Source organism: Sander vitreus, chromosome 5 (genome assembly GCF_031162955.1).
Source record: "Sander vitreus isolate 19-12246 chromosome 5, sanVit1, whole genome shotgun sequence".
Lineage (NCBI taxonomy): Eukaryota > Metazoa > Chordata > Actinopteri > Perciformes > Percidae > Sander > Sander vitreus.
Window position 1 is genome coordinate 16,701,095 of NC_135859.1, and position 26,745 is coordinate 16,727,839.

General features: G+C 41.1%; 1 protein-coding gene across 5 annotated transcripts in view; it reads left to right on the forward strand.

The window, feature by feature from the left end:
* coro1ca (coronin, actin binding protein, 1Ca) overlaps positions 1-26,745 on the forward strand; it is a 37,754-nt gene that overhangs the window by 8,134 nt on the left and 2,875 nt on the right. For 2 of the 5 annotated variants that reach the window (XM_078250699.1, XM_078250702.1), the window contains exons 2-10: positions 8,414-8,610; positions 21,923-22,045; positions 23,451-23,580; positions 23,713-23,894; positions 24,308-24,427; positions 24,842-24,946; positions 25,030-25,175; positions 25,424-25,481; positions 25,616-25,858. In XM_078250699.1, coding sequence (XP_078106825.1) covers positions 8,416-8,610; positions 21,923-22,045; positions 23,451-23,580; positions 23,713-23,894; positions 24,308-24,427; positions 24,842-24,946; positions 25,030-25,175; positions 25,424-25,481; positions 25,616-25,858 — 1,302 coding nt within the window. In that variant the 5' untranslated portion in view covers positions 8,414-8,415. The other 3 variants (XM_078250698.1, XM_078250701.1, XM_078250700.1) reach the window with 3 other exon arrangements.

Sequence of the window (26,745 nt, forward strand, 5' to 3'; positions counted from 1 at the left end):
TCTTTTAATCCCCCCTTTTACCACAGTATCTGAGCTACCCGTTAGAATAGCGTAATGGTACCAGCTTTCAAATTGATATTGACTGTGAAAAATTAAAAGTACAGTGTTATGTTTGCTAATTTGTGTTGCCTCCATAGTGTGGAGAACTGCTCAGAAGCCTGTAGATCTACAGCATTTATGCAAGCACATTTTTTAAACAGAAGTGACGTGATAATTGATGCTTTGATTGGGAGTGCACAATTGCATCACTTCCGCTGATGTAATTCACCTCAGTTGTGGCAATACAGCTGCACTGTCTAACATCTTAGCTTGGTTCAGCTGCCACTTTGCTTCACTAAAATCATACAGTATTGGTGTCAGGACAGCTATGCTTGTCAGTTGGTCCATCATACATACAAAATTTTCCGCAAGTTTACGCACAACCAGGGTGCAAAAGTTACTTTTTTGTCGACCAGCCAAATGGCTAGTTAATGTTCAAATTTTACCATCCACGCAATAGATTACCATTGTTTAGTAAAGCAAATCTACCAGCCATATGCATATTTAAACTGCATTTGGCTGGTGCTAATTTTGTACCGTGCGCACAACTGGCAACTAAATAGTCTACATTAACTGGAAATTTGTGCACAACCACCATTAGCAGGCCACACAGCATCCATTTTTTTTGCTGTCCATGGTCTCTTTGTAGGCTTACTTGTTATAGGCTCAGCTCATCAGGTGCGGGTGAGGGATAATGATGTTCTTCCATAAGAGTCCCACTGGAAAGGGAGCTGGTTTGGCATTTGCGCATGGCGGGATTGGGATCTGTCTTTCCCAGTAAATGAGGTGAGATTTGAAACCTTGGACGAAGTTCTGTCTAGGAGGCTCAACACAAGTGTTGTCATGTGCAGCTCTAAGGTCTGAGGTGATTGAGTCCCGAGTGTTCAAGTCCAGGACTTGAGCAGCATAGTAAATGTAATGATTGACGTAAGGGAAATTCCCCAATTGTATAAACATGAATGATTTCCCGCCAGAAATGAAGCCTAATGTTTTGTTTTGTTTCTCTTTTGTCTTATCACATATATCAGTTGGAATGGCTGCCAACAACGGTGAGCATCCAGTGACTAAGAAATGGTGATACCTGCCTGAAAAGGATCGTCAGGATACACCACTACCACACAACAAGGCTTACTCACCAAGAACCAGTGTTATAGTCAGCTGCAACCCCACCCAGTCTGCTCTGACCTACAGCGTGTACACTGATTTAGCCCAACCTTCTCTTCATAAAGGTTTCATATCCAAACTGTCAGTTTTGGCAATAATGCACAGAACTAATGACACTTTTTTTTCTGTGACTGCATCCTAGGTCACATTTAGCTGTCATCTTGGGCATAGTGGGACAGAACTACTCCTGATTTGTTGCCTCCAGAGTTGTTGATTGTTACGACAGTAAGATATGATTTTGAACATTTCCTGCTGTGTGTAGAGCTAAAGGATAGTCTGACTGGGATCTTTGTGCAGGCCCAGACTGACCTCAAGAATGCAGTGATTGTTTTGTCAAGGCTAAACACACTATTGTAGTGCTAAAACGGCATATCTTATAAAGCTCTCCTGCATAAAACAATGTACTATTCTGCTGCAAATTAACTAGTACTGTCGTGATAACCGCAATATTGCAATACAACTAGGGTTAGGTATTGTTTTTTTTTTTTTCTTCCAATACCGGTGCTAAAACGATATTTTAAAAAATGATGCCAATGCGTAAACGCTCCCTTAACAGATACTTTTTAAAACAAAAGAGGTGAAAACAACAGTTGGTGACATTAAAGAATGGCTTGTTTATTGCTAGGGCCATATGGTCAAATTTAAATACTTAATTTAAAATGTAATAACTTATTTCACCAGTCAATTGCTGTTTTTTACAATAACTTTGAATGCACCTTGAACTTTCGAGTTGCATGTGAACGCAACATTAAGTCCCGTCTGTGTTGTTTCTCCAACAACCCCGGCAGTGGCCATGGTGCACCTAGGCTACACTGTGTCTTTAGCTTGTCCCAGTGTTGGAACATTTACACAGTTTAGCTGTCAGCATTTTAACCGTGTTTAAGCCAGCTACTAGCTAATAGTAGGCTAACATTACCTGCTGTGTAATATTAAAGTGTCACGTGCAGTGATGCCTGTAACGTCCGTTTCAGAGCACCAGGGAGTAGTGCAGGCATTTAAGTGGCACCGAAATGATGCACCAAAATCCGCGGTGCTATTTGCTCGGGTATATAATGGTCTCGGTTTTGGTACCCAACGCTAAATACCATGCTATTGACAAGCTGCAGGGGTTGGCCATGTTCACGTATTTTTCCTTTTTTTCATGAGGATAGGCCCTACTTGTCGTACAGTTCAATGCGTGTGTATTGAATGTTCAATAAATTCATAATGAAAAGAGTTAACAGTGTAATTTTCCTTGAACCGCTTCGGATAATGAGTTGGGCTCTGTTTGTTTTTTTTGCAGTTGAATGTGCGTTATCATGTTGGATGTGTTTCCATTCACATACCCTACAACTGTAGAGCAATGGCGACACACCCTTGTTTTTTACCGAACTCTCTCTCCGTTGCTGTTGCTTACTGGGAACCCACAGACGGGTCTCCCAGCTCCGGCGTTTCATGTGCGCTTGCCATAGTGTAACCGACTCGCACACCAATTCGCTTTTGTTATGCTAACCTCAGCATGTGTTGCTAATGGCGGACAGCTAAAAGTTTCCAGACGGAACTTGTGCTTGTGAAATTTGGTTCTGCATGACGTGCGTCAATCTACATACCATTTAATTACCGGACAACCGAAACTTAGCATTGGGTTTTACCACTATGGAAAGACATGGAGGCTGTTTGGAAATGAACATTTTTACCATTTCAGTAGTCCGCCAAAATAGTAGGGCTGCAGCTATCGATTATTTTAGTAATCGAGTATTCTACCGATTATTCCATCGATTAATCGAGTAATCAGATAAGAAATACTTTTGTTTTATTGAAGAGCAATAATAAACAATAGTTTGGTTAAATTTTCGGAAAAAGCAACATTTTTGTTGCCTACATTGCTTACAATATCATCTCTCAAAAAACTAAACACATGAAGTGCATTTAAGTGCCATATTACATTGTAAAATCTTTAAAGAAAACTTTCTGAAATGACATCAACCTCACACTAAGGCATACATAAACATTACCTTAAATTGTGCAACTTAACTTTCAGAACTACAAGTTTCATCCTGAGACTGATCTGTATATAGGCCTATATGTAAATATTAATTGTACTCAAATCTATTTTAATTTATATTTGATTACAATGCTACACAGCTCTGTTACACTTGTGCTAGTAGATCGTTGATCAGCTGTTTCTCCGTGAAGAGAGAGAGAGTGAGAGAAAATGGTGCGCAGCAATCAGCTGTTTCTCCGAAGGGATAGTCAATAAGTCGGCTCTTGATCAGACTGTGGTCACCGCTACGTAAGCTTCGTCACCGCTACGTAAGCTTCGAGGCAAATCATTTTGCGTCGAGGATTTTTTTGTAATCAAATTATTCGAGGGATCGTTTCAGCCCTACAAAACTGTTTACATTTCAGGAGAGAAATAGGCCATGCAGTCATGCTTCATTTTATATCTACAACGCCTAAGTAATTCTTCACAAGGTTCAGTCGTTTAGAGGCAGCGTGTCAGTGCTGTGTACTCCTGAGCTTAGAAAATTTAGACTTTTGGAAGGCAAGACGGAAGGCGAGGTCTCCAAATGTGGAGATACAACTAAGTTTAACAGTTGTTTGCATTTTGACATAAGTATTAGTTTGTATTTCTTGCTCTTGTATTGTGTTTCTTTCCTGTCTTGGTATTTCCCTGATGTTGCTAAGCAGCATGTCTGTTTGCTAAACATGTCTTGGAGACCGATTGCAGCCAACCAAACACCCATGCAATCGCCCATGGCATAGTGAAATTTTGCTCTGCTTTTTTCTTTTCTTTTTTTTAACCTTGACACATCTATGTGTCTTGCTGCTGGATGTTACATTTACTGTAACCCTCACCTGTTGCAGACAAGACTAAGCATAACACCCAGCATAAAGAGAACATGCCTAAGAGAGCAGTCCTAAAATGTTTTCCGTGATACAGACTGGCAGGGAAGGGAATATTAAGGTACTCAGCCTGATGGATACCCAGCATTGATGATGGCAGATGACTAGGCAGTCACTTTATTAATTATATATACAGTATACTGGCCCATTGCCACATCCTAAGTCTCTCTAGAGTAATTTGATCGTAAATAATTGAGGGTCAAAAGCACATTTTTAAATATTATCCCACATTTATTATAGCTACAACATACTTAAGAGGAGAAATCATCATAATAGATTAACTTCCTAACCCTAAACCAGTTGCCACATAAGTCAGTTATTGCTTTGCTCTCCCTTTTTTCAATCCTTCCCTTTTTTAGGAACGAGCACTCACTCCAGCCAAGAGAACATATGGAACCATTAGACAACCAGTAGGGACTAGCTCTAATTGACCATGAGCAAATTGCCAAATTCAATTTACTTTTAATATGTCAATTTACCCCCCTTATTTTAAATTTTTATTCCAGATTTTCTTAAAGGTACACTGTGTAGTGTTTTAAAAGTATTTTATTAGCTAAAATCAATGTCTTCATTCATAAATACTATATGTCCTCATTGATGTAAAATTACCTCTGCCAATGATCTGACTTTATTTATAGAATTTATCTGTATTTACGTTGGACGGGCAAGTCCAAGGAGGCTTCCATGTCGTTCTGCCATTCATATAAAAACTAATTGCTGAGAGGGACATAAAGCACTAGCCTACCTGTCTAGCTAATCCAAAACGCGTTTTCGTTCAGAGGCAGCGTCACGTGACTGAAACCCAGCTGAACCGGAGAAGGAGATCAGTGAGAGGCGCTTGTCGCTGCCTCGGCAAATTTGAAATCCTGCACTGCGCTTTAGTTCAGAAAGGAGGATCGTACTTATGCCGAGCCACAGGAGAAGGAATCCTTGTCGCCAAAAAAGTGAAAATTGGAAAACATGTTGTCATAGCTTCTTGGTACATAACGGCTACCCCAGTTGCAACACGCATTTGGAAAAGCGAGGCGCTAGAGCGCACTATTCGTTTGAATGCAAAATAGAATTTCACCGCTAGATGGGAGAAATTCCTACACCGTGTACCCTTTTTTAACTAAATTGTAAAAAGAAAAGTAAGCTGAGGGAGATGAGCTGAAGACACCCCCATAATGCTTCTAATCTTGCTAATCTTTGACCAGTATTTTTTAGACCGAGCATGAACCAAATAAATCTTGGCTAAGCTAAATTTCTATCCCTGACTGGAACAACAAATTTGCTCTGTAACGGAAAATTGTTTATACTGTTTATCAATTCAGATATTCTGAATTCAATTTCTACCAGAGGGCAGACACACCATCACATCTCACTTGTCTAATGCATATGGTACACACTCATTAAGGATTGCTGGTATTTTCTTCAGACACAGTACATACTTGACAATTAGAGCTGTATAGTGCTGCCCTCTGTATGTTAATAGGACAGTTATATAAGAAGAAAAGCTTAAAGGTTACATATTGTAATATTTACTATATTGTATATAAAACAACCATGGTCAAGCAACAGATTAAAAACCTGCAAACCTCCAATATTAGAAAGCTGGAATTTGACACAGGACACTGTTACGAAGTCTCCCTCTAGACAGGTAGCTGATTTAGGTGTCTGTTCACATGTAGCTATTCTACACCCAGATTGTGTGACAATTCTGTAGCTCCAAAGGTAAGCAAACAAGCCTCACTCCTTTTTGACAAAGTTGTCCTTGAGTGTTGCCCCAGACTACCATCACAGAGCAACTCTTCTTTTTCCATTTTTGCAGTGTTGAACAAGCCACTTGGAATATGTAGTGACCAAAGCTACCAGTTATTTTACATTAAATGAAGCTTCACTACACTGACTAACCACCATACTTTGGTTTTTGTTGTACCCTCTGCTGGTCAATGTTAAAAACTACCTAGTAATATTTCAGAGTAATTTAAACTTTTCCTCTGTTCCCTCATTTTTTTCCCACCTTCGCCCTCCTAAATGTACTGTATTTGTTTATTCATTTAAGTTTGCCATCTTTCCATCAAGTGAACTCAAGCTTGCGTGTCTGCATTCCCCTGCAGCAAAGACGTCTTAGGCATCAGCCCACGGATTGGTACGTGATGTCGCGTCATACGGAAGCGCTTCTGTCGGCTGCACATACATGTCCGTGTATGGTGGCGCCGTCATTTCAACATGGCATTATGACTTTGCGTAAACATACACGCCACTTTCCTAAAGCCAAATGACGTGTTATCTGTACGCATTTTGAGCTATCCACGTGTATGTCTACGCTGTATGCAGCGGATGTAAACATACGCACCACGTGGCGTTGCCACGTGCCGTGTTATCGCGAGAATGTCACACGCATGTAAAAAGTTGGGTTTAGGGAAAGAACATTGGGAAAGGCTTTAGTAACACTAAAAAACGACAAAAATACTACAGTGACCAACGTTTAGGAAAACAAACGGTTGGGTTTAGGAAAAGAACTTTGGGGAAAGCTTTATTAAAAAAAAAAAAAAAAAGAAACGCCACACGCGGGACACGATCTCGGCTCTCCTGGGTGAAAGTCCTGTGTTTCCTAGACAAATGCACTAGATAGAAATATAAGAGGATTTAGAAAATCTTATGTCACTTATGTAATGACACTTGAGTGTTATTTGAACCACTTTGTCTTTAAGCTCACTGTCTGTGTTTAGAGACATCAAGAAGAAACTGTTGTAATGACTGACGTGTTTTGGGACACTCCCACATCCCTACAGGAAGAACTTCCTGCTTGTGTTGTGATCCTTGCCCTGTCGGAAACAAGCCAAGTGTTTCTTGCTCACTCTCTCTCTCTTTACTTACTCACTCACTCACTCACTCACTCACTCACAATGGAAATCCACCTCCAAAACATATCCCACATCCTGTACTGTGCTTTTATTATGTTGGTGATTCAGGCTGGGAAACTGTTACCATGTGCTGTGTCAAAAAATGGGGGGGAAAAAAACATTTGAGGAGCTTTACAAAACCAAGAACACTTGAACTTTTGTCTTTCTTCAGGTTGTAGGTTAGGTTGGACCTCGGTTCTGGTTGTTTATCTGTAACTGGCCAGCTTTCCATTATCTTTGGAAGTGCTCTGTTATTTTAAGCACAGCTCTTTGACTTGTAGCTTTTGAATGGGCTGGTTTTCCAAAACTCTTGTCTGCCAGCAGATTCTTGTCTCGCTGAACAAGCTACAAAGTCTGTTTCTGTATCGCGTATGTCCTAGATTCCTTTGGAAGTGGCTCTTTCTAAGTGTGCCACCTATAAAGCGTGTCAGTATTTCAGATGTTTAATAACTGGCACAACAAGATTAAAAGAAACGGGCAGTGAAAAGAGTCATGAAATATGATCAAGCACTTGGTTTGTTGTTCATTATTCATATGCTGCATCTTTGTGAAATATAAACATTTTAAAACCCTTTAAATATTAAACAGTTTTTGCATTTTTGTAGGTTAGTAACAAGTGCATATTTACCACTTTCTTGGGGCTAAGTACCTTGTTGGAGGTGCTCACCAGAAAATAATGTCAAACATAATAAATGTTGTTGGTGAATTGTGGTGTATTGCTGCTTTTAATTTATGATTGAAGGAACTCTACATGCTTGCTGTGTGATCACGGGTGAGGAGAACCCACATGGTGGATAGTAGATAAAAGAGATTGTTAGGGGGACTGGCGTGTTTTTGGCTTGAAAAGATCATCTTCCCCTGTTCTGACCCATCCAATGAATTAAGGGTAGTAAAGCAAAATGTAGAAAGGTCAGAGTAGAAGAATTTCCTTAAAGACAGTTTGGTTGTAAGAAACTGTCTGCACCGTGATGCCCAGAAATTCCAGGGAGACCCTTGGAGTAGCGAGTAGTAAATGGATGGATACAAAACACCCTCATAGTGGAAAAAAGCTCACATACTGTATGATCTACAATAACAGCTTTGCAGCAGTTTGTGTTCTCAAGTCTTTCAAGTAGCTCAAGTAGTCTATATATTGGTTCATATTGCACACTGTACACCTGTTAACTGCTGCTTTCTTTTTTTTTAAGATTATTTTTGGGGGCATTTTTAGGCCTTTATTTGTATAGGACAGTTGAAGATGTGAAAGGGGAGAGAGAGGGGGAACGACATGCAGCAAAGGGCCGCAGGTCGGAGTCGAACCCGTGACCGCTGCGTCGAGGAGTAAACCTCTCTCTCTGCAGGCAGGCAGGCGCACGCTCTACCAAGTGAGCTGCCCGGGCGCCCTAACTGCTGCTTTCTAACTAGCAGTTAAATCTTCCCCTTTGCTCTTTTCACAGATATGAGACGAGTTGTACGGCAGAGCAAATTCCGTCACGTCTTTGGCCAGGCGGTGAAAAATGACCAATGCTACGATGATATCCGGGTGTCAAGGGTCACATGGGACAGCTCCTTCTGTGCAGTCAACCCCAAGTTTGTTGCCTTAATTATTGAGGCCAGTGGTGGTGGAGCTTTCCTCGTTCTCCCTCTTCACAAGGTAAGTTTCAGTTTGCATCATTTAAGAGTAGTTAATGCCACAGTGGTAAAGCACTGCATTGTGTACTTGGACAGAGCTCATCAGTCAGGGCTGGCCTCTAAAACAGTTGGATGGAGATAAACCAGATGTGTAAGCATGTTTGCATATACTGCTTCGTTATGCTACATCAGTAGTGCACACTGAGTGCCTAACAATAAATTGGTTAATCATTAATAATTTTTAGGCGAAATGGGCTACTTACTTTGAATTTTTGTGTGCTTTATTGACACTTTCATTTTCTAAGTGACAAAATTCTCAGTATGGTGTTTGTTCTATCAAAATGTTAGGAACATTTATGTTTAATAACACATTTTTGAGATTATATTCTCCACCTACAATCTCTCTGCATATTGGCTACCAGGAACACATGAATGATCAATAGTTTGTCCATCTCAACAATCTTGCTTTTTGGTGGTTATGTTTACCGATCACCCTAAAACTTCAAAGAAGCATTTTGATAGAGAACCGGTAATATCCTTAGTCTTTATTCTGAGGAAAATGGTGCAATGAAATGGTTTAATGCTAACCATTTAAAGGCATTGTGTGTCTTTTGAGTGCAGTTATGCATGTGATAACATAAAGGCAAGGAAAGCAATGCTCTCTGTGATCATATTTGAACTGCGTGAATGTAAACTTAAAGCACTTAAAAGGTAGAGAGCGTTGAAGAAAACATCTTGATTCCTCTCTTTTGTTTTTGAGAGTAACGGCCCATTTCCCATGTTTTGTGTACAGTAAATAATAATTTGCATTGAAGACTTTGCCTTTTACAAACAGGACTGCTGACTATTCGTTTTAGTGTACCATGGGATTAATGTTTACCAGCGGGCTGTTTCACACACCCTCGTGTACAACAGAAACTACTCCAAAGCCCTGGAGCGAACAGTTTCTTGATCCTTAAAAGGAATCGCTCCACTCAACTAGAATTAATTTTGGGTTGGGCAAAACGGCATTTAAAGAGTGTTAAGATGTAAATGAGTTAGCTGGTGAATACATCCCTCACTTTTGTTTTAACCCTGGTGTCATAATTGGACAAATTAAGGTGCAGTTTAGATCAGACTGAATCCAACAGGGGGCTCTGGCATGTCCCCTAGTGAGCCCTCTGGTGCCATTATGGTTGATAGTGGTAAATTGCTGGCTGCTGTTTCTATTTGGCAGGTCCCGACACTGTGACATAAGTACTGCAATACTGTTGACAGATCTAACCTGGGCCTGTAATTAGTGTACACCAGTACACTACCATGTCATCTGAGAAGGCTCTGGCATAAGGGACCGGATCCTTCAACCTGTCATCGCACAGTTTACACCTCTCAGCGCCTCATTCAATACAGAGCTTGTACTGGAGATGGGCTGCAGGCTCGACCAGTTTCCTACTCCTGCCCTCCTCTATGGGCCTGTTTGCAAGAGCTGCCTTCTGCATGCCATGTCCCAGTACAGAAATGGTGTCTACTGAACAAAGTCTACTTTCACTACTGAACTAAAAAGTTGTGAGAGACTGAGGTCTTTATGTGCAAAGCAAACATCATGCAATTTCCTCAAGTGAGAGATTAAAAAAACGCTCTTCATTTTTAGATCTTCCCACATTCAAGCTGGCAGGCGTGACAGACTAATCCTTCAGATTGTGTGTGTTTTCCTCATTTCAACAGGCCATGCATTGAGACACTGGAGCTGAAAGGGGAATACCATGTTATTTATGAAAAATTGTCAAGTATGTAATATACATACATAACATACTGTGTGACCAGTATGTATTGCCACCAAACCAGTTTTACAGCCTAGCATATTTAACAGAAAGTCAGCTGTTGGGACATAGGAACAACATTATATTCAGATCTTAAATAAAGGACATTCCCTTTTTTAAATTACTTGTTTTTTCTAGGGCTTTCAAAATTAAAGTGTAAATAATGAGTTAACGCAAATTCCTTTTAATGCCACCACAAATATTTGTAACACGCAATTAACGCACGCACGTTCTGTGATTTTGCTCCGTAGTTTGGAATATCAGGAAGCTGCAGCAGTAACGTTGTGGACGGTGTTGCCAACTTGCCGGCTTTCTCGCTAAATTTAGCGACCTTTGTAGTCGTTGTGCATGGCTAGCAGAAACAAAGCTCCTTGAGCAGAAATGGATAAAGAAAAGGGTCTTTTGAGTAGAAAGTTAAGTTTTAAAGCCCTTCCAGATGGTTCTCTCCACAAGACTAAAGTTATTTGTATGTACTGTTGATGTGAATATAGTTGCGTCCATTCTCAAATACCACTTGAGCATTAAAAACTTGAAAAATATCCCTTTTTTAAAGTACAGATAAAAAATGTGCGATCAATTTGTGATTAATCATGGATTAACTAGGACACTCATGCGATTAAAAAAGTTTTTTCTGTTAAAGTGCTCATATTATGTTTTTTGGCTTTTTCCCTCTCCTTTATTGTGTTATATACCTTTTTTTATGCATGTTATAGGTTTACAAAGTGAAAAAGCCCAAAGTCCACCCCAAAGGGCCTTACCATCTCCAACAGAAAACACTGTTGACAAACTGCTCCAAACAGCTCTATTGTAGTCCAGCCTTTACTTCTGTGACGAACGTGTGTCACTTTGTAACACACGTTATAATGCTCGCCTAGCTGCTAGCGTGGCACGCCCTCATACTCTGCTTCTGACTGGCTTGTAGTCCTTACCTAGGTACTGCGCATATGCGACTCCCAACAAAGGTGGAATAGAAGTGAGATGCCTCACTCTGTAGCTAAAACGGAGAGCTCAACACACAGGGTGAAAAGAGGAGCTGCAGCAATGTGCAGTACAACAAAAATATTTTTTATGAAAATTAAACCATGTAAACATATTTTGATATAACCTAAATACAATGTATGAACCTGAAAATGAGCATAATATGAGCACTACTTTATCTATTTTTGGCATGTATCACCATGGTATTCACAATTATTTATTTTTTTTCTCTGACAAAACTGGTCCATCTGGAAATCTCAGTATAGCCTCAGCTGGCAGTGCAGTTCTCCATAAGTGGGGCAAGTCTGTTCTTGCAAACAGTAAGACTAGACAGCACTGCAGTGGATCAGTAATGTAGAGTTGTTCTCAGCACCCAAGATCATTTCTGAAACTGAATAAACGAGGATGATTGCCTGATGTTGCCTCTTAATTAGAAAATGGTTCAACTAATTGTATTTGTTATTGCACTGACTGTACAACGTGTCTGTTTTCCTTTTTATTATGCTTTGTCAGACACAGCTCTGCTTTGTGGATAGAACTGCCTGATTGAAGGACACTTGCCGTTTGAATCACCTGGGTCTCATTTCATTTTTGTTTTAAGGGCACACATCCCCTAAACACCACCACCCTGGCTCCCACCCCTTCCCTAATGTGAGGGTGCATCTGTCCGGCTAACCCATCTGCCTATGCTGTGTTGCTCCCAGTCTCTGTGGGCAGCCAGCTGCTCAGGGCCTTTGTCCCATGCTTACACTCAGCGCAGCCCTTTGTCATTACCACACTTTTAGCTGGGGGGAGGCAGAAGTGTGATGATGCTCCTTCCCCCTTCACAATTAAGCCATATGCAACGGAGTACCGTCTTTGTTGAAGGGACGCAATAACGGTAGGAGGATGAATTATTGAAATGATGAGCCCTCAGAAAAAGGGGCGTACTCCCTCTGCTTATAATCTGAAAAACCTACTCATGGAAAAGCCTCACTTGGAGTTCAGAGGTTGATGTTGTGGATCTATGACCTGAACTGAGGTCTGAGCCTCATTTTGAGTTGTCAACCAACGGAGCCATGTCTTTGTGTGACTCAGTAGGGTGAGGCTAGTGCGACAGGCCACTGTGACTCAGCACAGCAATGCGTATTGTTGCTTTCTCCTGTCAGAACACAGGGCTTTATAGAGAGAGCATCAGATGTCCAGCTCAACACATGTCATTCCCTTGCCTCATGCTTTCAATCTCCTCCTTTCTCTTTCTTAGCAGGATGCCTGCTAATTTATTCCCTGATTTCCATATGAAGGAAGCTGTGGGAGTGAATGCAGCAGCTAGCAAGAGTTCAGTGAAACATTCCTGATAATTCCTCTCTGTCTGCTCGGCATATATGAGGGGAAGTCTCAGTAAATCATTACAGTTGCTGTGATTTGTATCCCTGGACTATAAATCTCTTATTTGATTTATCTAAGCATGCCATTGTATAAAATACCACGCTGTCTGCCATCAGAATCTTTATTTTCCATGCTGACTGTGTTAGTCGCTTTGCCAAATGTTAGCATTGTTTCCTCTTTTGTCTATTTCTTTTTTAAGATTGACCTAAACTACAGCCATGTAGAAGGCATGTTCCACATTAGTGCTTCATATGTGGAGTGTGTTTGATTTGGATTCAATCCCTCAATGCACCATTCATCCAGTGCTCAACCTTTGCTGTTAGTAATCTCTGGGTGTGTGCAAATTATGTTTGTTCTGTCTCACATACACCAGTTTGGCTGCTAACTAAGCTACGCTCTGTCTCTATTCACAAAAATACACTGGGTGTGCATGATATCCAGGGTCTTTCCCCCATACTTTGGTCAGTTTGTGTTACAAGACCTCTATACTGCTCCGTTGCCTCTGCCTTTGCCGCCTCTGCCGTTCAGTCCTGCTGACTGCAGATTTTACCATATATGGTCATTCACTGCTCCCTGCCTGACAGCCTTCCAAGACCATTTCCTTCCTGCCTTGCAATTGGCTGCTTCATGCAGTGTCGGCACACATGTGAATTCTGGGATAGGCCGAAATATGAAGAGTGGCCAAGATCAGAGAACTGGGTTGAAGTCAGATGTTGTCACAGTCACTCGCTGTATCCCAGTGCCACATTAGAATAATTAATTTAATGTGATAATCAGTATGACTTCTGGAATACTTTATATTTTTAATCTATTAATACAGAGCTGTGAAATCTGAGTGTTTTGAAATAAAGCAGACTTTCTTTTTGCAGCAAACCTTAGAACAAAGCTGATATGTTTTTATAATAGCAGATGGTGTTTACAATGCCATTTTTTTTAGTCATGCAGCAGACTTTAAATGCAAAAATAAGAGCAATTAATTCACAAACCAACTACCATTGTACACAAATGCACCAATCTGGCACACTAAATCTTTTTGGGTGGGCTTCTTTCATATGTTCCAGTTTCTTTTTCAAAATATGTTAATTTATAAGTTGTCCGTTTCTCCATTTGATCATTTTTCAGACCACAGGTGCTGGACTGTATCACAGCATGCACTGGGGATACAGTGGACAAAAGGCCACCCTTCACAGGGAATACAATATCTACTCAGTGCAGTCTTATCAAAGAGATGACCGAAGTTAATGACCCCTCTGATTCATTAAATGTCTTGTCTTAGATGTTTTAAAAGTACTTGCATGGACCTAATCACTACAGCCGTAGACATACTGGAACACTGATCCTGTGTCATCAGCAGCCACCAGCCAGTGTTGTTCAGCTGCCTGTTAGAAAAATATGTTGTTGCAGGAGCACTTGGATACTAATAACAGATGTGGTTATATACATCCTTAGTCAAATACTTCCTAACTGGCAGCAGAGCAACCAATATAGTAGTAGTAAATCGTGGACTTGTCTTAGATGCTATCTGGAATTAATCTTATGACCTGGATAGTTTCTGTAGTACATCTCTGTATAAGTATGTCTACTTTATCTCTTTAGCTATATATAGCTCAGGATTCAGCCTGTAGTGCACTGCACTGTATTGTTCCTGCCCTATCATACAGATGCAGAGACCTGTAAAAGTGGAAATTTCCATGGAGTTTTGAGCAGCGCTGGACACCATGCAGACCCTTTTACTGGTGTGCATGTGTGAATCACATGTTGAGCTGCAAGGAAAGGAAGTGTGCAGGCCTCTTGTGTGAATGAAAAGAATGTCCTCTACTGCCTTGAGGGATGTCGTTCAGCCATTTTTTTGTGTTTCAGTGTTGAGCTTCGTATCTATCGCTGTGTGATTCACTCTCCTTTTCTGCAGTCTTACTTGTTGCTACGCAACTGGTTGTTTTTTATGCGTCAGACATTCCTCTCAAAGAACACAGATGTCTGTAGTGTAGTTATGGACATGCTAGGTGTTTGACTGCTGAAACACTGTGTGTGTGTGTGTGTGTGTGTGTGTGTTTTGCACTGGTGCAGTAAAACAAAATTCTTGTTCTGGATAAAATAATTTTAACTTCTAAGTCGTAAGTCTTACTAAGCACACTTCCTATACCTGTAGGTTGGTTGCTTGGAAGTGATTTGTTTAGGCCCATTTTTAACAAACGTGTGACGTTACTGACAGTCTTATGAAACCATTCACCTGCCAGCCAAGGTCTTGATTGATCTTGCAAACCTGAAGCCGATTACAAAACTGGAGGATTCTTCTCCAGTCGACAAACCAAAGCACAAAGTAAAATGAATATTTATAGCAGATTAAACTGCTAAATTGGAGGTGATTTTCTTATTATCTAATTAACCAGTTTAGTTCCTTTTTTTTTTTTTAGCCAAATAATTTGACAAGAATTGGCAACAGGTTTTGATAAAAAGGAATCTTTAAGTAGAATCAGAATTTATTCAAATCTCAATACCTGCATCCTAGGGATGGAACTGTTCAAGTAAAACATCTGAACCCTTAGTCACGGTTCCTTGCACCATAGTGACACTTCAGTAGGCACGGATGAGGTACCAAGTGTATGAGTATATGAATAAAGTAACGTTACTTGAGCCACACTATAATATCCCCTCTCGCCAACACTTCAGCAACACAGTTATTACAAACTGTATTTTTCTTGCAGAGGAACATGAAAATAGAATAAACAGAGTATCGTGTTTTGAAAACCGTGTACAGTGCGTGGGGTTATGTTGCACTTTGTGTTTTTATTACAGTGGCACTTTTCTTTTTGATTTAAAAAAATAGATATAAAAATCCAGCCATGTTCCACGTTGGCACAGGTTAACTTGCCTGCACTGCAGTGGGGTTTGTGTTACAAGCTACCTTGTCTACAGCTTTGGTGGTTGTTTTCTGTTAATTGGCACTGCTAACAATTACAATGATCTAACTCCATGCAAACTGCATTCCGGCCCTGTGTATGATGTTATCAGATGTTTATGCAGGCTCGAGGCCACATCAACTTGTGTTCGCTCTTCAGACCCTGGAATTCCTAATTTTGTATATCAGAAGAACCCGATTAACACCTCAAAGAGTGCTATATTTGACACTCTAGCGGCCCTCTTGCTCTCATTAGTCACACCCATACCAAAGCTGCCTGGGGCCGAGGTGTGGAATGTGAAGAACGCCTGGCTCTCTGGTCGAACGGTCGGTCTCCTCTGCCCTGCCAGAGCTTAACTTGAGTTTTGCTGGGGCTTGGTTCATTGCAAATCAACCGTAGAAGCTGCTATTTATTCATAAAGTATAGAATTATTTTTTATTCTACTTTAATTTTATTTATTTATTTTTTTAAGCTTATGCAGGTGACTAAACGATGTTGATCTAAACATTGTGGAAAACTGAAACTAATGTAAGAGGTTGCGTAAGAATCTTTGCAGCATGCCTGAACTTGAGTTAACATGTGGGATGTACTGAGAAGTCCCTCAATGTGTTGAGGTCTAAACGCTGAGCGCTCCTGTAGGTGGTCTTAATCTTTGTGAGCTCTGTCAACCAAGGGCGGACATAAAACATGAATGTATGCTTCTCATAAATGTTCTGTTAACATACTTGTAATTGCATGTATCAGTCAAATGTTTAAACAACGCTTCATCAGTAATAGTCAACATCTTTACACACCACATGGTTTGCGTAGAGTCAGTTTTGAGCTTCAGATAAATGGGTTTTACTGTACATTCTTAGTAAACGGTGATAATATACTAACATGCCCTGGTCAGAGTTTACTCCCTTCTTCTCTTACACATAAACCATATCTGTTGCAATTACTCAGCACTGTTGTGTATGTCAGTTTACAGCATAATAGCAGCCAAGTGAACATGAAACCACAATGTTTCATTAAGTGTTTGTGCATAGTATAACATCCACCCATCTGTGTAATTGTTAGGGATGCACGATCCGACTTTTTCAGTCCCGATACCGATGCCAGGGCTTTGTGTATCTGTCGATACCCGATACCGTTGTTGAATTAATAATACACTGTATACCTTTTCCACCTTATACCTTCCTTCATCATGTGGAAGAGACTATAGGCACCAGACTTTCCTAACTAAGACAAAACAACATAGATGTAATGTATTGAATTCTTATTTATTTAAAAAAAATATAATGTAATCAAACTTCTTAAAATAAATTTAAATAAATAACAATAATGGGCCTTTATATAGGTTTATAATGACTTATTCTACTGTCAGGAGTACATAGAATATCACAAACATTTTAATGTCATCAGGTTTACCAAAAGCTTTGATTACTAAAGGGTTTGCTTGGCTCATCAACATTGTACAATAAGGTTATATGAAGGAGAATGCATGAAACAGTTAGAGAATCTAAACTATTGTTTTTTCTGCAAACTGCAAAGTAGTAAAAAACTCAAATCGAATGAATACACATACAAACTGATACAAACTTTAACATTGTTTCCCTTTCAAAACAAAATAGTTGTAAGCTAGTTGTATAAACACTACCTTGGCCACAGGTAAGTTAGGTTGTAGTGGGCGACTGAACGTAGCTCCGCTGTCAGCCTCCTTCGCTGTTTGAATAATGTTAGTAGGTTGGCGGACGTATTTCAGCGAGGCATGACCTCTTAAATCCAGTGTTTTAATCATTGCTCTGAACCAGTCTTTCTCAACGGTCTGTAGCGGGACCGTAGTTGGATTGCGTTCATAATGTTGCTCCGCTGCATGCTTGAAGTGACATGTCTTTCACGTTAGCACGGTAACGTTAGCACGGTAACGTTAGCACGGCCGAGTAACGTTAGAGCGACGGGCAACAACAGTGGCTAAATTATGTCAGATTTTTTTTAGAAACAAAAAACCTTGCAACAACAGACGGCTCCTCTCTTGAGCATACGTTGTTCTGGTGTATCTCCGGTCTTTCTTCATCCTCTAACTTTCTTCTCTGTTCTTGAATGTGCAGTAGCGACCGGAGCCTCTCCCAGCTTAACAGACTGTTATAGAGGGTTTTCACGACCAGACCCGAAGTCGCCATGTTGGCGGTACTCCGCATCACAACAAAACACAGGCACTGAAGTAGATTCCGAACGGCGTTTCGGCGTTTTAGGTTGTACCAATAGGTCAGACCGAGAAAAACATTTGGAATATTATCGACTTCCAAAAGTTATTTAAAAACCCGGGAGAGGAATGCCAGAGGTTAAGGAAAGGAGGCGCTTGTGGTTGGCAAAGCTCAACCAGGATCTACGAGGGAAAACTCTTTCTTGTTCGGTCTTTGAAATTAAAAAAAAAAACTATTGAGAGTCACTTGGCTACACCTTGAGTATCACAATGATATCATACAGTTAAGGTTAGGTTGATTAAAGACGTTATTGCATTACTTACTTTGGCCTTCACAACACAACGGTCGTTAATGACTTGGTACTGCGTCTCCCTCACCCATCCACACACCATCTGGTTATAAACCTCCAAACTTTTGTAGGATTTAAGGTCTTCCGCTGTGTATGGGCTCGGCGATAAAACCAGATAGTTGACTATATCGGGATATGCAACTGAAGGAAGAATCACCGGGTCGCCATGGATCCAAGAAGAGGGAGCCAACTTGTTGGGATCTGCACCGCCAGTAAACTGTAATTTCTCAAAATATCGTGCCTTTTTTGTGGTCCAAGTCCTTCCATGCCTTTGCATCTTGGACGCGTTTTGATGAGCTTTTGTAATGTTTAGACATAAAGTATCCAAAGTGCACAATACTCCATTACTCCATTCAGTTGTTTACACAGAGTGCCTCCAATATGGCCGCGCATCCAGGTTACCGCCCAGAACATGACGTCGGTGAAAACCCTCTATACTACCTGGCTAGCTAGCAGCTATAATGTTACCCAACATGCCGTTCGGCGGTGTAGCTACATTTGTAAATGTAAAATTGTTAGTGTTAGAAACTGTTTAATCCTTTTTAAAGAAAGTTAGTTGTGGGTTATTAATTATTGTGTTATATAGTTACTACCATGAGTGAGAAGGGTACGCAATTAACCGGGGTCCCAGTGCTGCGACCATAGACAGTATATAAGAAGGCTGTGACGGAGGAAAACTGGATTGGCCCGTGGATCCGTTAATTTTTCCGATCCAGCTATTTTGTCAATATCGGGGCCGATATCCGATCTTAATATCGGATCGGTGCACCCCTAGTAATTGTACCATTGTAGTAAAAAGGCAGTATAGCATGTTGAAACGTTACAGACTGTTTTACATGACAGAACTGGTTTGACAGTGTTAATACCTTCTCTTTTTTTTCTTTCTTTTTTTTTTAACTAGACTGAACATGATCCTTAATACTTTGGATCTGTGAATTTTGTGAAAATAGTGTGAAGTAATTAGAAAATAAAATAATAGTAGTAATAACTTTGATCGCTGAGATAACATGAGCCAACAATTCAGCTGGCTCTTGATCAGACTTGTTTTTGCTGTTGCCACACCTGGTCATCAGTCCATGTCCTTCCTGCTTTACATCCTGTTCCTGCTGTCTTCAGGAAATCATGTGCAGGAAAAGTCCAGTTAATTCAGCTATAATATACATCTCTTCTGTATGAGAAGAAATTAATATGCGCATATATCATGTCTTCCTCATATTGCAGATATTTCATGTTTTGTGATCAACTAAATGAAAGTTTTAAAGTAGACTTCAGCTGCAGACTAGAGGTCACCGGTCTCCTATTTAATTGAAATGTTATCTGATACCGGATGGTGGCTCATAGATCCCTATTGACCGTAGTGTCAAAGTCTGCTTTCTTTGCGCTCAGCTTCAGAGTAGATTTCAGGGTGTGTTCAGCAGTCGGGTGAGGTTTAGACAAGATCTTGTGATTTACACACACACACACACACACCATTTTCACATACACTGGACTTTAATCTCTAAACTTGGAGTTGGAGTATGTGTCACAGCCCAACTCTGTCAGTCAGGTGACTGCATGGTTACAGGCCTAATATGTTCATATAGTGCAGAGTCTCCCTCTGATTTTGTCCAGCCATTGTGGGTGTGTACTGACCCAGTAAACGTATTCATCTGTTCCGTCTCACTGAATATGCACAGACCACCGAGATAGGAATCATGTTACTTGGTGAGACCAGCCACACCACTGGATGTGCACTGTAACAGCAGACATGCAGGACCTTCTGATAGGCTTCTTTATCTGCTCTAGCAGAGACAGGGAATGCCAGGACCTATCCAGGACTGGACTGTCCATTCGAGGCCCAGACCACCATCCTCTTCTTGCCTCTGTTTTTTATTTATTTTTTTATTTTTTTTAACAAAATCAAAAACTATTTGAGGAGACCCTATCAGAAATGTGTCACGTTTTCAATTAAACGGTTAGTGTGTGTCAGTTATGGTTTGCTGCACAACTGGATACATTCATTTTTGTCTTATTTCCTGCTCTTTTGAAATTCTGAACATAGTCATAGTGAGCTGCAGACAGTGAAATGCACTGAGAGGCTAAAAGGTCATAATTTACTGCTCTCTGTATTCATCTCTCTGACAGTTCTGTCCCTTTTTGAAAGCTTTAAGTCACATGTAATCATTCGGCTACATAAGCCATATTGTCATATTTGGGGTGAGCTGGTTCTCTTTGAGACTGTCACTTTCCTCACACCAGTAGCCCTGCTTTTTGTGGCCCAGTCTCAAAAAAAGCAAACAATTACATGACATGCAGTTGCAGGTAACCTGTGGATTGGAGTTGGTGGAAAATGGCCATCTGGCCAGTCTAGAAACATTGTAATGAATGCCAAATGTAGTGCTTTTTTTTGGTCAAAACAGTCATTGTAAATCCCTTACACCCTTGCATACTGTGTGCATGCTTGCATCTATTGTTTGGTTAAGTTCTCATGAGGTTTAAGTATGTTTTGGTTGTACCTCTTACTCATTACTGAATATACAATTCTTAGATTTAGTCGCTCTGTGTATAGTGACTGAGTCTTTTCTCTTTTTTTTGTATTTGGAAAGCCATAATGCTTTAAATAGGGCTGCAGCAGCAGGACTCTTTCCACAGTAACTGACCTCATCTCTCCGGTCCTGTGGTGGTACTTGAAGTCAACACAGACTAGGTGTGTCTCAGACACCCATTCACCACAGCATGGGTTTGTCAAGTCACCTCACCATGTAGAGAGAGCACCTGCATCTCCTGGCTCATCAGCCCCTCACATCCAGAGGTCAAATCTAGCAGTAGGCTGATTTTAAGAGGCTGGAGGTGCGTGCGTGCGTGCACGTGGTACATCAGTTGTATAAGCAGGTTATGTAAAGGGCACAGTTTAGTGTTTGATACAGGGTTACTGTAAGTTCAAAGTAAGGAGATGCTGTGAAAAACGAAGCATCTGTTGGCATTGGTCTACTGTATGATATCACAACTAATAACTTTTCTTAATTACTATTGGTGGTCCAATAGGGGCTAAATCTAATCTGTTTGCTTGTACGTAGCACCAATAAAACCCTAGCTTTTTTTTTGCCTCAGCGATGGAGTGACAAATCAGGGCTGGTGATTCTCTGGCGTTGGGCAGTTAGGTTTGTTGGGCCATTTTAGAAGACTAAAAAAATGTAAAAAAAAAAAAACTTGGCAGGAGATTTTTGTTGTTTCCCCTCACATCTGAAGAACTTTCTGACGCCACACAGTTGCTCTTATTCATAAAGTACACTCCCCCGAATGTGTTGTCATTTTGGCTAATCAAATCCCAAACTCATTTCCAGTATAATTTGTTCCGTAACCAAACATTCCAAACTATTCATAGATGAGTTTGTGGTTTCTTTGAATGCACTCGTCTCATCACTTTATCAAAGAGACTTCCATATCCTCAAATTAAAAAAATATTATCGTATTACATTCAAGAGTTTTGCCACAACATCAAAAGCAGTGTATTTTGTGATGGCCGTGCAGTGAATTCTGCCATGTTGCCCCTCAGTTCTGATTCTCTGCTCGGGCTGCGTCTAATGTTGAATATGTTAAAGCACCTTTTCTTGCATGTGTCTGTGTGCTTAATTTTGCATGTGGGCTTTAGGATGATACTGTTATTGACCTGTTTCAAAACATGCTCACTCCTCCAGCATATACAATGTTCTCTGAGCAGGACCAGACCAAGACTAATCTCATTACTCTGTGTTGGTTATCTTTGTCTTTACAGACGGGACGCATTGACAAAGCCTACCCCACAGTGTGTGGTCACACAGGGCCTGTGTTAGACATTGACTGGTGCCCTCACAATGATCATGTCATCGCCAGCGGCTCTGAGGACTGCACCGTGATGGTAAGGTTTGACACACCATTTACACCTGAACTCAGACCTCTTAATTGGGGAAAATGCAACACACATTATTGAGCTAATAAGTAACAAGAGCTGACATGCTTTTATTGCGAAGGCCGGGCTGTTGTAACTCAGGGATGGGTGCAGACCTTACCCTCTGGATTAGATTAGACTCAAATATGTGTTGTAGGAATCAGAGCTATGGAATGATTTAGCTGTTTATTGAGCTGAGGTCACCGACTTTTTTGAGACTGCAGTTGTACTTTCCTTCATATGTCCTTATATGGGCCGTGAAGGGCAGAGATTGGTGTGCTGCCTGTTTACTTTTGCTGCTACCACTTCCTCACCTGAAATTCCTGACTTCCTGTTAAACCCACTCTGAATCAATGCCATGGTTAGTTCATGTGTGCAGACGTATAAGCCATTAATGAAGAGAAGACCCATCAATGGTTCCTCTCTTCATAGCATTTGATCTTTGAAGGAAAAGCTCACAGCCTAAACTGCCTCTTGGTGATGTTTAGTATAGGGGGAAGTGGGCGGTATAACTGCAGACTGGTAAAGATGTGCACCATGATGTGGATGTGGCCATTTTTTGTTTTTTGTTTTTTTACAATAAAGAATGGAATTTAATTGTCACATTAGGTGCATAGTGGAGATCAACTCACTGCATGTTAACCAGTGCCGCTGTTTAAAACGTGAGCATACAGAACTCTTTTATACTGAAAGGTTGAATAGATGGAGACTACAGAGGTAGCGCTTAACAATGGAAAAAGGGATACATAGTTTGGCCATGGCTTGATGTGACAGAAAATGTAAAGCAATAGAATATAAAATATACAAGTTTTTTCCAGCGACAGGAAAACGTGCAACCTTTTCATCACCTAAACATAAAAGATGTGCGCAAATACTAAGGTTTTTCTCAAAATAGCCTTCGACACAAGTAACTTCAGTGGTCGTAAAAGAAAAGGGGGGGGGAAAAAAAAAAACTGCGGTCGTGTAAAACAAAACCAAACACACTCAATGCAGACAAAAACTGAGGGAACTGATGGACATTACCTATACAATAATATTTTTTAAATACCACTTAGAAGATTATTATTAGAAGGATCAGTATTGTACTTTTTATTGTGATAACAAGCCTCACTGTATTTAGCTAGATTTGACTGTATGTCTCATCTGTCACTAAATCATATGCTGCTGTTGGCAACTGAACTCTTAGTCACTGCTGCCTCCCTCAGGTTCGTTGTTGTAACTACCATGTATTGGTGTCCTCTGTGTATTAATACAGTTGGTGGGGTTGAATCTTTGAGAATTTATAGTTTAGTTAAATACAAGAGTAAAAATGATTGTCCCTTCAGCAGGCTTCATTGTCTGTTCCTGACCTCGATCCTGTTCATGTCCCCCACAGGTGTGGCAGATTCCTGAGAATGGCCTTGTCACTTCCATGTCTGAGCCATTGGTGGTACTGGAGGGCCACTCCAAGCGCGTTGGCATCATCACATGGCACCCAACAGCACGCAACGTCCTTCTTAGTGCAGGTAAGAGCTCTCTCTTCGTCCTTAAATCTACAATACTAGCGGAAATACAATCATGGTGGCAGCTCCCTCAGAGACAAAATATTGCGTTTGAATGTACCGCTGTCCTGCTCACCTTTACTTTACTCTCGTCAGGTTGTGACAACCAGATCTACATCTGGAACGCGGGCACAGGAGAGGCTATGATCCGCCTGGAGGACATGCACCCTGATGTCATTTTCAACGTGACCTGGAACCGCAACGGCAGCCTTATCTGCACTGCCTGCAAGGACAAGACAATCCGTGTCATTGATCCCCGCAAGGAGGCGATTGTTGCTGTAAGCAGTTTTCAAAGATTTATTTGTTGTGCAATTTTCTCTTTTTATATTCCGTTGTAGTATATGAGAGGTAAATATTAAATTTGATGCGGCAAGATGGGGTTGCAGGTAGTCAGTCTGCTTCAGCTGGAAGGCATGGGTTCAGCGACCTTGTTCCCTTTAAAACTGAGTATGACACTGAATTATCACTGGATTTAGTTTCATTGCAGCATAGCAGACTCTGACCCTAGGATCAAACAAGTGACAACAATTAAGTTGAATCTAAATGAAATGGTTTGTGTTGCCACTTATCTTAAAGTAGAGCTTACACTAAAAAAAACGTAAAGGTAAAAGTGGGCATAATAATAAACCACCCAGGAAATAGTGACTAGAGCACATAAGTGTTGTGTTGACCTGTAAACTACACTTCACAGGAGAAGGAGAAGGCACATGAGGGCGCTCGACCCATGAGGGCCATTTTCCTGGCTGATGGCAACGTCCTGACCACAGGCTTCAGTCGCATGAGTGAGAGACAGCTCGCCCTCTGGAACACGGTAAGCTGCTTCATGTATGCTGACTGCACTTCATTGGTTCAGTGATTATGGGTTCTACATTTTACACTATTATTCTATTATCAATTTATGTGAAATGTAAATCTAGAGTTGCCTTAAGAACTTGCAATACTGGTCTTTAGATTGTTCAGAGACCAAGTGTACCGTATATAAATGAAAATGGTACACACAAGTTAAAAATAAACACCATATTCACAACTTAAGTACTAAGAAATCTTCTACATATTCACAGCTGTTAATAGTACAGCCATAAAGGCTAACGACAACTTCATCCTGTTTTTTGAAGGCCATTACCTTTTCCTCTGCACTATGTTTCTGTATTCTTAGTCTCTCCAACAGAACTAATTAATCATCATGTATCATGTTGTTGTTGTTGTTTTTTTTGTTTTTTTTCAGGATAACATGGAGGAGCCCATGACTGTTAATGAGATGGACACCAGCAACGGAGTACTCTTGCCCTTCTATGACCCAGACACCAGCATTGTTTACCTCTGTGGGAAGGTAAGTTCCCTTTTTGAGCACTCAATAGTTTCATTTCCACATTTCTGAATACAGAAATAAAACCCTTCTTTATTTCTTGACAGGGTGACAGCAGCATCCGTTACTTTGAAATCACAGACGAGGCTCCGTATGTTCACTTCCTCAGCACCTTTGCCACAAAGGAGCCCCAGAGAGGCATGGGCTACATGCCCAAGAGGGGACTTGATGTCAATAAGTGCGAAATTGCGAGGTATGCTAAGATGGATGGCTAATCATCATCTCTAACACCAGAATTTGTTTCGCGTTTTGATTTTAGTCAGTCAGAGATGATGTGGACTTCCTAGCTTCACCACTTGGAGGCAGAACATGATCGTGACATAACTGTGAATCTCTATAGGGACAGTCCACAGTAAACTGTCCTAAAACACTATCTGTTGCCTTTGTTGTTTCATAATGAATGTAATTGTGGGTAATTGTTCTGAATTTGTATGTTGCCAGGTTCTATAAACTACATGAAAGGAAGTGTGAGCCTATCGTGATGACTGTACCAAGAAAGGTGAGTCCTTGTCCTAAATGCACACAGCTACCAGACCTCGTGTTGAATCGCAGGCAGCCGAGTGAAGCCTTGTCTTATATTGTGCTGGTTACAGAGTTTTCCTCACAGCTTGTCGCTTTGTCCTTCCCCGTCAGTCGGACCTGTTCCAGGACGACCTGTACCCAGACACATCTGGACCCGACGCTGCCCTGGAGGCTGAGGAGTGGTTTGATGGCAAGAATGGAGACCCTATCCTCATCTCCCTCAAGAATGGCTACGTCCAGGGCAAGCACCGCGAATTCAAGGTGGTCAAAAAGAACATTTTGGACAGCAAGGTGACCAAGAACTCAGAGAACTCGAGCCCTGCCAACAAGTCTGCCTCCTCAACTCCATTGATTGTGAGTATTTGCTCTGATAAATGAAGCGCAGAATTACATTTTCTTTCTCTTCTCTGATTCGTTCCGTTTAGTTGTCTATCAATTTCTTGACTTGCACAGTAAATCTGTCGAAATATGCACACAGGTGGTACGCTCCATAGGGTTTGTCACGTAGTGGACCCGTGCGCTGACGTGCACTAACGTGCAAGTGGCACAGTAACTGGCCAATGAAACATGATCATTAGTGTTTCAAGCGAGCTCTAAATCAAACGCAACTAAGCCACGCAGCCAACGGACGGGACACAGCGCTCCACAAAATAAACAATATTGCATACTTATTGCAACACTTCCGATATATTGCGATACTGAGTCAATATATCTTGCACCCCTACTTGTCACTCAGACATCCTCAGGCATCAGTCTGTCTGACTCCTGACCGCCACCTCCATCTCAGTCATGAATGCACCTCACCACTGGCTTCATGTCTGTGTAGCTGCCTCTCTGGGGCTCAGTGTTTTAAGCAAACCAACTGTATGTGTTCGAAGCAAGGCAGATGCTGGCAGTCTTCACAAGGTGGTTTGTAGATGTTGTTCAACCCACTCACTGTCCCGCAAACTGAGGGGTCTGTTGCTGCTCTGGGCGCCTGCTGCTGGGCGTCCTGCCGCACCTCACCCACAACACAGCCACCCGCCTTGGACCCAGCCCATGTGTCTCTCTGCAGTCCTGCTCTGTAATCACAGCCCACTGGGCTCCAGCACTGGCGAAACATGTTAACCCTCAGAGTACCAGATCGTGCCACATTGCATGTACAGTCCAAGGCTCTAGGTAGCGGCTTTGAGACGGAAAGTGTGCTGTGCACTATTGTGATGTGCCTTAGGTTTGACGTTGGTTCAAACACAACTGTAGTC